The 12,322-nt window shown below is 34.7% G+C and overlaps 1 protein-coding gene and 1 long non-coding RNA gene across 2 annotated transcripts; both read left to right on the top strand.

Moving 5' to 3' along the window:
• Positions 1-367: 367 nt before the first annotated feature.
• Positions 368-751, top strand: LOC146936760 (uncharacterized). Its single transcript, XR_015033207.1, has 2 exons — positions 368-505; positions 591-751. It is a non-coding gene; the product is annotated as an uncharacterized LOC146936760 (long non-coding RNA).
• Positions 752-9,169: 8,418 nt separating this feature from the next.
• On the top strand, positions 9,170-12,158 carry LOC146936761 (uncharacterized). Its single transcript, XM_085749278.1, has 3 exons — positions 9,170-10,086; positions 10,332-10,564; positions 11,644-12,158. Exons 1-3 carry the CDS (start codon positions 9,170-9,172, stop codon positions 12,156-12,158), a joined length of 1,665 nt encoding a protein of 554 aa, XP_085605404.1.
• Positions 12,159-12,322: the final 164 nt, after the last annotated feature.

Consider the following 12,322-nt stretch of genomic DNA (forward strand, 5'->3'; position numbering starts at 1 on the left):
TCTTTTTTTTTTTTCCTTTTCCCAAACATAGAATTGAGTTCAAAACAGGGGGGTTTAGCCTTTTCGCCCAATTAATGGTTCATAACTGAAGGACAAAACTCATGACAGCCATAACTTTGACCCATATAGCCAGTGGCGGAGCCAGGAATTTGGAATAGTGGGGGCACATTATATATATATATATATATATATATATATATATATATATATATATATATATAATTTGTAGTATTAAATATATATTACATTTTATTTTTTAAAGCATAAATATACACCACAATTGCTCTTTTAATTTGTCGATTTTAGAAATATTTAATGTTTTTCTCATTTTCAATCTCAATAAAAACATTTCTATATATATATATATATATATATATAAGTAACTAAACAATCATTTAACCATTGATCTCTTGTGTGATTTCAGAACTAGCATAGAAAACTCTTTTGGCTGTTGCAGTTGTCACAAGTAGTATAAAGATAACTCTAAAAACAAATATACCTACGGGTATGCAATATATATATATTTTCTTTCTCCACCATCTTTATACTAAGATCACCAATCCCCTCTAATTCTGAAAATCCATCTTCAGAGCTACATCTAAGAAATAATTTTCAAGCTCGAAATTGGGTGCCAATAGTTGAATATGAGACAATTATGAAGGATAAAGTTAAGTTATACGAATCTAAGCACATACAAGACAATATTATATCTTCTATTTTTGTAACACTAACATTATACTTCCTCTGGTCACATTTATAAGCAAAATACAGCTCTTTAAATACATTGAAGACCTATAAATGTGAGTGCATACATTAATTATTCAGTGTATCTAAAATAGTGTTTTTTGCTTATAAATGTGACAGGAGAGAATAATATATTAGAGTTAAATTTTATTAACGCCGCAAAAATGCTATTTAAGAAGCATAAAAATGGTGCATCAAAATGGCTTTTGGTGACATGCATTAAAATAATAATATTTAATGTACATATTGCCTTGTATATACCGCTGAATATGTAAATGAGTGTATATAAAGTACAAAAATCAAGATAACTTGGAGTCATTTTTGTAAGAGAGGGAGCTAGTCATTTTTATAAGAGAGGGAGCTAGTGTGTGACGTGCTTTGTCATAGCAGCAGGTGAGTTGGAGTGTGGTTTGGCTATGGATATAAAAGTACTAAAAAATGAAAATCTAAAATTTTGTGCAGGCAGGAGCCCACACAACCCTGTGTGTGGCTCCGCCACTGCATATAGCCAGGGGTGGCCTTGAGGGCGGGTTAGAGGGGCGGCGGTCCAGGGCATCATTTTTTTAGAGGCACCAAAATTATTATTTTTACTTAATAGTTAATACTATATAGATATATTTCTTTTTAATTCGCTTTGATTCATTCTATTGAAAAATATAATTTTAGATAACTTTCATTATAAATGAATATTTTGCAACAAAAAACGCAAAGAAAAATATTGAAATAATTAAAAGGGCACAATTTATTGTTTCGCCCAGGGCACCAAAAATCTTAGGACCGGCCCTGCATATAGCATCGCGTAAATACATGAATTCCAATGATATCTTCTTGGAGCTGGGATATCTCGAAATACTAATGATATGAAAATACAGAGTTTTCAAGTAGTATCCTAGTATCCTATATTGTTCAAATTTAATTCCTTATGGGAGGAAAATACCCACCCCTCTTCAATCAGGCATTAAAAGTGCTTTAGGGAAACATATCCAAATTGACTCTTTTTTTTTTTTTTAAGAAATATCCAAATTGACTCTTAGTAATTTCTTTCACTGTTCACTTTTCTTATGCAAGGAGTTCATGAAGAAAAAAACCAAGGTTGTTTGAGGAGTAATTGCTCAAATAATTAGCTAGATCCCGAAAAATTAAAACTGAATATGAGAGAGGCCATGGTAGATTAGAGAAGGCGAGAGAGGTCATGAGGAGAGCTCATTTTAAAAAAAATTAATAAATTTTTCTGGGTTTGATTGATGAATATTTATGATGAAGAGGAAAAGGAAGAAGATGAAGAAAACTAAAAAAAAATAAAAAATTAGGTGTTGGGGGTTCACGTATTCATACAATCGACCTGCAATCAAATGACTAAAATTGTATCATGAATAATAAACATTAAAAAACTAACATAAATGATTAATTTGACAAACGGGGATGGAATTAAGGGACCAAAATGGGACTTTTATTAATTAGGGGACTAAAGTGAAACCCAAAAATTAGTTAAGGGACCAAATTAGTTAAGAGATTTTTCATGTTGATGTGTATTTATTTTTTTAAAATTTGGCAACCCACCATCCACTAACAGATGACTAGCCCACAAAATCTAACATCGAGAGAATTCAAACTTGAAATCTCGAAAAGAGCACACTCTAAAGTTCCAAACCTACACCACTTGGCCAAACCACGTGGGTTGGAAGCAATGTATTATAGATAGCACAATGTGCTTCTTATTTTGTTTTAAACTTTCTATCATTTTTTAAGAACCATGTCCATGGTTCACAATTTTTCACGTGTAAGATTAGTTTGGTAAAATGAATTGACTTTTGAAAGGTCTAATAAGATTTGAATGCAACCTGAACAGTAATGTTTGGCTTGAAATGAAATACGGAGTGGCATCTTGCTATTAGAAAGTGCATGCACTTTTATGTAAAATTGTACCAACCTTTGATGAGCACGTGCTTTCCTATAGATTTATAATCCATTCAAAAGCCAACAACATGGAAAAGTCTAAAATAACAAGTAATGCATGGCTTTTTGTATATATAAGTTTGACATTAGAAGAGAAGGAAAAAAACTGACGTATTAGAGACAATTGAAACTGAGAAGCAAGTCAAAGCCCCATCCCTATGTATGCATCATTTCTTATTTCAAAAGCACATTACCCAAGTATTTTAGGTCATGATGGACAATGTGTTGCTTCATTTTTCTTCCTTAATTAAAACGCGCAAATCCCATTCTCATATAGCTAACCTCACAATCATAACATTCTCTACTGCCTTTTTTAGTAACACATGCTTCAACCAAAATTACTTCCAACTTCTTCCATACATAATTTTATCACGTTCATTGTTATCCCTTACACCAGTTATATCCTTTCAAATACAATATTAAAATTTAGATTTAGAGAGACACGCCATGCAACACTAATGTGGACAAACCATTGATCACAACAAATATTGATAATAAAATTTATAATAGAAACTTTATATTTACAATTGTTGAAATGTGTCTCAAAATTGATGTTGAAGTCTCGAAAAATTGTGGCACGTGAGCATGGAATCGTGGCACGATTTTGGGTGTGTTTCTGGGAGGCTGTCACTAGAAAAATCGTGCCACGATGCAGAGGCCACGTGACACGATGGAAACGTGGCATGATGCAGGAGCAACGTGGCACGACGCATAAGATAAGATCAAGTATTGTACTGCTATACCAACTTCATTGTGACACGTTGTAGGACTTGTTACGTTCTCTATAAGAATCGCTATATAAAAATTGATAAATTTAATTGTTACTATTATATTATTTTTTTTTAAGAAGTTAAATTGTTACTATTATAAAAGTTGGTGTACGTATAGAAGATAATTTGGGAGTGTAAACACCAATTTTACCGACAGATTATACCATTTATTAAATTCGTCCACAAATGTTTCAATCCATAAATGTCAAATTTGTTAAGCTGAATAACATGGTCTGTGTTTGAACTAAATTCTTCATTTGTGAGTGAGTTTAAAAATTATTATTGTCATTTCCTTAAAATAAAAAATAATTAATTAAACATGTGCTTTTGTTAATAACTCCTCTAAAAAAAAAAAATACGGATAACTTTATTTTTTTGGATTGTTATTTTAGGGTCAGCCACGAAGTTATCTCTACCGTATGGGTCAAAGTCACTTAAAAGGAAATTGAATAATGACGATTTTCATTAAACTCCAAATCCCACGGGAGAAAATTTCATTATGTTATTTTTATACTAATTTTCATGTAAAAAACTATACTTTAAAATTCAAACACAGGAGGAATAACATTACTGTGAGTGGATAGCAACCGGTGCCATATTTGTCACAAAAAATAAAACACTCACTATAAATGGGAAAACGATTATGAACACTAAAGTTACACTTTTATGTGGAAACTTAACAGAAATGAGTCTATCAATATTTTGATGCATGTATGTGGTCTTGTACTCTTGCCTATCATGGCTTCTACGTATACTAGTTTATAGTATCTGTAGGGGGCGTTTGTTTGAAGGTTACAAAATTTATTCCCAGGTATCAACTTTCCCAGGAATGTGAAGGTTAAAATTTTATTCCCGGGAAAATATAGAAAAAAGTGTTTGGTTATACATATTAAAAAGTGATGAGGTCATAATGGTTGTGTCATCAGTTAAGTGGTGTGAATGTCATAGTCTGGTAACCAGGTAGCGGTAGGAGTAATAGATTTGCTAAGGTTCATATTTCGTGAAATATTGGAGTAGTTCCTTGAGTACCATAATCAAGGGAAAATTTGTTTGAGTACATCCTATATCCATTTAACATCTTGAAAAAGAAAGAAATAGAGAGTGGGATGTGATAGATGTAATATATTTGTGATATAATAGGACGAGAGATAGAGAGAAAATAAGGTGTTGAATGTGTGTATGAAAATAACGGGTGTCTAAATATAATGGTTGCATAATCAGGTGATACGAGAGGTTGAAGTGTCTAAACAGAGAAAGAGAGTGTCAAAATTGAGCTTCAATAGGCTTCATCATACATGGAAAATTGAGCTTCAAGGAGTCATAGCTTGAAGTGCCTAAACTGAGAAAGAGAGTGGCCAGAAACTAGTGTCTTGAAGGATTATTTTGTGCGTCTGAAAGATGGGTTTGGAATGAGTAATGATATTTTGACATCCATTTGATGACAACTTTGTTGACAACCTTGTTTTTCTCACTTCTTATTGGTCAAAAACAATGGAGAGAGAAAAAGGAAGAGAGAGGATAACAACATCATGTGAGTATGAGAGAGAAAGTTGTCCAAAAGTTGTCAAAAAGTGGTTGTCAAAATATCATTTCTCATTTGGAATTGAATGGGCTTAGAGAAATGGAAGATGGACTTAGAGAAATGGACTTATTTCAGACCTTAGGGGTTTTTATTTTTGGGAATTACTTTTCCCACCCTATGGGTTTCCTCGCGCGCCCTATTTTTTCCAAAAATGCCCTTGAAGTTTCCGAATTTCATAATCCGGAATGGTGTTTTCCTTTGCTGAAGGGTGAAAAAAAATGAATTACGGATTTTTTCAGATTTTGTAATCCAGAAACTTCAAAAAATAGGGCGCGCTACATGATTTTTTTCGGATTACATAATCCGGAAACCCTTTAAACACCCTTTTTTCAAGGTAAAACAGTTCGGATTAAATAATATGAACTGTATCAACACAAATTCTAAACATGTTTGTTACATGGATAGTTATTTTAGGGACAATATTAATCTTCCTAACTCTCATCCTTCTGTTTTTGGGTCGTTGTTACCTGTTCTTAATCAAAAATCGGGTTTTCGGGCTACTTGATCGGATTGCTCCGAAACTTCCCCAAAAAATCATAAAAAATTCAAGGACCATGACTCCCTTAGAAGGGACTTCTTACGGGACTCCGCCTCTCAAAATCCAAAATTCCATCGTTTAGACCCATTTTTCATTTTTTTTTTAATTTTTCATATTCTCAGAAAAATTCGAAAAAATTTGCATTAGTTTTATTTAATTTTTAGAATTTTTTGGTGCTATTTTTATATTTTTATGATTTTATTTGACATGTTTTTAGCATTTTTTACTAAGTTTTTTTTGTTGTTTTTAAAAGCAAAACTGCTGAAATGTGAGAGAGTCTGATGACTGATTTTACATAAGAATTATCCGAATTATAAAATCCGAAATAGTAAACATTAATCCGGATTTTAAAATCCCGAATGCACAAGGGCATTTTTGAAAAATTTACAGGGCGAGGGAGAAGACCATAGGGTGGAAAAAATAATACTCTTTATTTTTTGTATAAGTCATAAATATACACTTTCTGTCAAAAAAAAAGTCATAAATATACACTATTCTTTTTTAAATATAGTTGCTTTTTTTTTCTTGTGTTATTCTCTCTTATTCGCTATATTGTTAACAGTGCATATGGTCTTTTACCATCTAAGTTGTATTTATGGAACAGATTACTATAGTTATTTTTGGAAGAAAATAAGATAAAAGAGTTATATAATGCGTTATTTTGTATAATATTTTTTTAAATGACTGATTTTATTAAAACGACGGTGGGAATAAATCAAAAACCACAATTGTAGAAATACAATGAGGGCTTCATCATCATTGTATGATGAAGCCCTCATTGTATTTTTTTTTCTAGACAAAAAAAAAAAAAATACAATGAGGGCTTTATTCAACCAAAATATGTGCAAATTGATTTCTTTGAAACACGTTTCATTTCTTAATGTCCAAGTTTCATAGCACGTGACTAAAACCATTTGAACAATTTTTTTGTCTTCTTGTAAAATAACTCTATTAATCCATTCTCTAAAGCTCCAAGGATTTTCAACATTACTAAAGAACGACACACCCATTAGTGAAGCAAACCAAATAGTTGTCACCCAATGAAACTCCATAACTAAATGGTTAATGGATTCGTTATATTGATCGTAAAAACAACATTGCGAAGAACAATTATCACCTTTTTAAGCGAATCTTCGATTATTGATAGCCTTTGATGAAGAATCTGCCACATGAACTGTAAGTGTTGAGGAACAATACTTAGTTTCTAAAGTTTACTCTAAGTGTTTGTTTCTTGAGGGATAATAGATTGGTTTTTTCACGGAATTTATAGGCTGATTTAGCTAAGAGTTAAGCAACTTTATCCCCCTCCTCTCCCTCCCCATATGTAACAATCATGCGGCCTACTACAAGGGAAAGGGATTTAATTAATTTATTGAGCTTCAAATAGGATAAAAGTAGTATTATTCAACATATAATTCACAATTTGCCGGTTAGGGGACCATAATATAATATAGGCTTAAATATGTTATTCGTCCCTGCAAATAGGGGTCGCTTAAAATTTCATCCCTGCAATCGCTAATCCTTTTTTTTTTTGCCCCTGCAAAGTTTAATCAGTTAAAAATTCGTCCCTTGACCAAGTTAATGACTGCCACGTCATCAAATTAACAAAATGGCATGGGAATTGACGAAAATACCCCTGGCTTATTTTTTTTTTGTTTTTTTTTCCTTCAAAAAAAAATTCAATTTTTTCCCGAAAATTTTTCAGTTTTAATTTTAACAGTTTTTTTCCGATTTTTTTTTTACTTTTAATTATTTTTTCAAATTTTTTTAATTTAAAAAAGAATTTTCAAAATTTTGAAGAAAAAAAAAATTGAAGGAAAAAAAAATTAGCCCAGGGGTATTTTCGTCAATTCCCATGCCATTATGGTAATTTTGATGACGTGGCAGTCATTAACTGGGTCAAGGGACGAATTTTTAACTGATTAAACTTTGCAGGGGCAAAAAAAAAGGATTAGCGATTGCAGGGACGAAATTTTAAGCGACCCCTATTTGCAGGGACGAATAACATATTTAAGCCTATAATATATGACCTTGTTAGCAAGGTAGCAAATTATCCAAACCGGGCAAAAACAAATCCTCCGGTGAAACTTCCGGCGTCGGCAAACCAACCAATGAAGTGAAGTTTAAAGTGAAAATTCGTTTTCAAGTTGAAGCTCACATACTTCACAATCAAGCAACACTGGTACCTACCGGTAACTTTGAAGAGAAGCCTAAACCGATACCTACCGGTATTCATGTTATTCAAGTAAACACCGGTTCATTTTTTACAACAAACGAGAGATGGAAAGATCGAGAAGAATTGCTTGGTTGGGTTCGTCGACAAGCGGCTAGGGCGGGATTTACTATTTCTATAGATAAATCTAGTACAATAGCGCCATACATGACGATGCAATGTGAGAGGAGTGGTGAATACAAGCCACCTAAGACGAGGAAGAAACCGAAAACTTGAAGGCACGGGATCAAGGAAGTGCAATTGTCCGTTTAGGTTGAAATGCTTCTTTGAAAAAAACACAAGAATGGTGGATTGGAATGCTTTGTGGAGTTCACAACCATGACTTGGCGCCAAAGTTATCCGGCCACCTTCTTGTGGGTCGACTAAAAGGGGATGAGAAGCAAAGAGTTATCGACATGACAAAGAGCTTGGCAAAGCCTAGGAATATTCTCATGGATTTGAAGGAAAAAAAAACAAAGAAATTTTGACAGTCATCAAGCAAGTATATAAAGCACGAACTAGATGGCGCAAGGGGCAAAGAGAGGACAAGACCGAGTTGCAATACTTGATTACAAAGTTGGAGAAGCATCGGTATGTCTATTTCACAAGAGCAAATAGCGAGGAAACCACTCTTGAAGATTTATTCGTTGCTCATCTGGATTCAATTGATATGCTCAACACTTTTCCCACCGTTTTGGTCATGGACTCTACCTACAAAACCAATACATACCGAATGCCATTATTTGAGATTGTTGGTGTCACCTCTACCAAAATGATCTATTCGGTTGCGTTTGCCTTTCTTTCCTTTGAAAGAGAGAATAACTTCATATGGACACTTGAGATGTTGGTTGGTCTTTTAACCTCAAAACACAACATGCCTAAGGTGATTGTAATCGATAGGGACCTTGCTTTGATCAAAGCTGTTGTCGAAGTTCTCCCTAAAACAGACCATGTACTTTGCTATTTTCATATTGAGAAGAATGTAAGATCTAGGTGCATCACGGATTGTAAAGTCAATGTCAAGCCTTCAAAAGGAAAAGGAAAAGTTGTTGCCAAAGAAACAAAGGAAGCGGATGATGACAAGCAATGTGTGCTTGTTAAGAAAATAGTGAGTTACGGATGATTCATTTGCAATTGCATGGTTGACATTCAAAGATGAGGTATGCGGACCGTTTCCATTGTTTGGTAAATATGTTGAGGAAACCTTTTTGCCCCTTAAGAAGCATTTTGTGAGGGCGTGGACGAATACATACTTGCATCTAGGGTGTAGGAGCACCAACATTGTTGAATCGGCTCATGCACAATTGAAAAAATACTTGAGGAGTAGTGTGGGAGATTTGGCATCATGTTGGGATGAAATAGACAAAATGTTGAAAAACCAATTCGGTGAGATACATGGGAGTTTTAGGAGGAGCAAAACCGTCATGGTGCAGAAATACAAAAAAAACAAGTTATTCTCCGAGTTGGAGGGGTATGTCTTTAAGGCCGCTTTGGGTTTCATCGATGAAGAATTTGAAAGGTCTTGGAGATTCGGCTTTGCTAAAGAAGATTGTGATTGTGTGCAAATGGCAACGTTCGGGTTGCCTTGTGTTTGTATTCTTGCCGAGAAGAGAAAGAAAAAATTGTCTATTCTTATGGATGAAATACACCCTCATTGGCGAAGGTTAAGTGTAATTAGAGAAGAGGTTGATGCCAATTTTTCCGTTACGGAGCAATGGGACGCCATTCAAGAACGTATCAAGAGGGGCCCTTACCAAATGAAACTCTTCATCAAATACAAGTTGCGTGAACTAGGATTTCCGGAGGAAACAATGTTGAAGCCAACTCCGAGAAAAGTGGCCACCAAGGGGGCACCTAAAAGGGTGAAGTCTACACCGAAAACGAGGTCCATTGGTCAAATCCCCTCTATGTGGGAGACTATTGATGCTCAAAATCCCGATAGTCAATGCACACATGGCAAGAGTAAGTCTCATAAGACTAAAGGTTCTCGTCTTGGCACTTGCTCCCGCTCACAAACTTCAACTCCTACTTCAAAAAAACAACCTTATTTGCAAATAACATACATGTCACAAATTCCAAATCTCATGAGACCTTACGTTGAAGACATTGTGAATGTTAGAGGGGATGGTAATTGTGGTTTCCGGGTCGTATCTAGGCACATGGGATTTCATGAGGATGATCATGTTTTGGTTCGTCATGCACTTATTAATGAGTTGAAAACTCACAAGAGTGACTACTTGCCGATATATGCTACTGATAAGTGTCATAAAAGTGTTAATTTCATGTTATATTTTAAGCACTTTGTGTTGCTTGCTTTGCAAGTAATTGAAGGAAAAGCCGAGAAATAAGTGTTAAATACCTTATTACGCTTTACTTATCATTACTCTATCTTTTTGTGCAGGAATTAGCCTCAAGACACTGATCAAAGACCAAAAATCATGAAAAAGTGCAAAATGGCAGAAGCTGTCCAGCAAGCTTGAAGAAATGGCGCTGATAGCGTATTCTACGCTATTAGCGTGTTCAATGAAGTGTCAAGGTCCAGAGAGATACGCTATTAGCGTATCTGGAGCGAAGCCAAGAAGAAGTCATGAAGAAATACGCTATTAGCGTGATCTACGCTATTAGCGTAAATGATCCAGAGAACCACGCTATTAGCGTAATTTGGGCGAAGCAGGGCCCAAGGACCAACGTGGCAGAATCTCATTGGCCACCAAATAGGCCGACCTACTTCGCTAATAGCGTGGATTTCGCTATTAGCGTAGGTGCAAAAGTTCAGCCCCTTTAAATAACACTTTTACTTCTCTTTCATGAGATATTGACTATTCCATTAGATATTTTTATAGCATTCTTAGAGAGAGAAATAGGGCTAGTGCATATAGAGTGAGAGTGATTTTGGAAGTTGGATTCTTCTTCCTTTGTGAGACATCACTAGGAGAATGAATCCTTCCTTTTCAATCCATCCTTGCAAGGCTTCCATGATGATGTGTAGCTAAATACCCTTTGTTGGGATGAGAGGTACTTGATACTTGCTAACATGTAATCTTTTGATCTTGCAATATATGGTTTTAGCAATTTATATTCAATATAGTTGTTATTCTTGTTGTTAATGCTTTCGGACATTTAGTCAGGCTGGACACGGTCGATTAAGTGATCCGATCGACTTTGTTATCCTTGAAATGATTTGGTCACAACTGTTTGAAAGATATGTTAAAAATAACTATATCGTTTTATGACACGATCGATTATGTTATCTTTTGAATGATTTGATCATGAATGTTTAAGGGATACCTTAGAGTAATGATATCACTTTGGACACGAAGGATATTGTAGAGCTAGAATGACAATCTATCATAGGTTATATCACTCTTGACAAGTTTGTAGATCTTTGATAGTCACCTTTAATCAAGAACTTAATGCTTTTGGATATTTAATCAGGCTGGACACGGTCGGTTAAATGATCCAATCGACTTTGTTATCGTTTAAGGGATTTGGACACGAATGTTTAAACGATACCTTAGAATTAATTATATCGCTTTGGACACGAAGGATAGTTTAGAATTGATTGTGATAATGTTGTTTATAAAGCTAGAATTCGTATGGATCATTAGTTTACGTGTGACGCTTGGTTAAGGAACTCTACTCCTAACAAGTTTCAATCCTTATTTATCTCAACTTTTACTTTTTGCAATTAGTTTAGCTAGATACATTTCAATTCAAACAAACAAGTACTCTTAATACTTTGAATGATAATCGATGTTAAACTGTCATTGATAACGCACTATTCCCTGTGGAGACGATACAAAAATACTTATCTTGTTTGATGCAAAACAACTTACATCAGCTACCGAGAGCCGTTACAAACTTATCTTGGATGGTTTACACCCTCCAACAAGTAGAAGTGGTATTGCGCCTCCAGAGAAGTGGTTGACCACTCCATATATGGGTCACATTATTGCTAGTTGCTACAATAGAGCGGTTGTTCTATTGACTTTGCCCGAATTGGGTGGTTCATGTGAGACATATTTTTCAATCTGGAGTGCTCCACCACTTAATCCACATTCCAACATAATGTGCCTTTGCTTAATTCCCGACCACTTTCTTCATGTGAAGTTGAAAGAAAATTGCCCGCTACCACCTCCTCCTAAGGAGTGGATGACTCACAAGATTGGTGAAGCGGAGCAATGGCTTTTTCAGTTTTTGGATAGAAACGTCGCCTTCGATGACCTCATGTCTAAGGAGCCGAAGCCGCCAAAGAAACCAACAAATGAGCACAATCCTATTACTTTGGACACTCGGAAAAGTCAAAGCAAGAGAACGAAGTCATGGATGAAGATGAAGATTATGCACTATCACTAGTCTAGTTAGATAGGTTATGAAACTTTTGGGTCGGTGGGTGTTCGTCCAATTTTTTGGTGGTATTACACCCCGACATATTTTTTGGTGGCCTGTTGTGTAATTTTGATATTTATGGCCAATATGTAACTAATATTATATAAATATATGAAATGAATTATTTTAGA

Source organism: Medicago sativa, chromosome 3, assembly GCF_051527215.1.
Source record: "Medicago sativa cultivar Bolivia chromosome 3, Bolivia_mono, whole genome shotgun sequence".
Classification (NCBI taxonomy): Eukaryota; Viridiplantae; Streptophyta; class Magnoliopsida; order Fabales; family Fabaceae; genus Medicago; species Medicago sativa.

Coding starts and splice junctions, on each gene's coding strand:
- LOC146936761 (XM_085749278.1), top strand. CDS start 9,170: ATGTTGAAAAACCAATTCGGTGAGATACATGGGAGTTTTAGGAGGAGC. Junction 10,087..10,331: donor CATAAAAGTGTTAATTTCAT/GTTATATTTTAA, acceptor TGTTCAATGAAG/TGTCAAGGTCCAGAGAGATA. Junction 10,565..11,643: donor GGATTTCGCTATTAGCGTAG/GTGCAAAAGTTC, acceptor AACTTACATCAG/CTACCGAGAGCCGTTACAAA.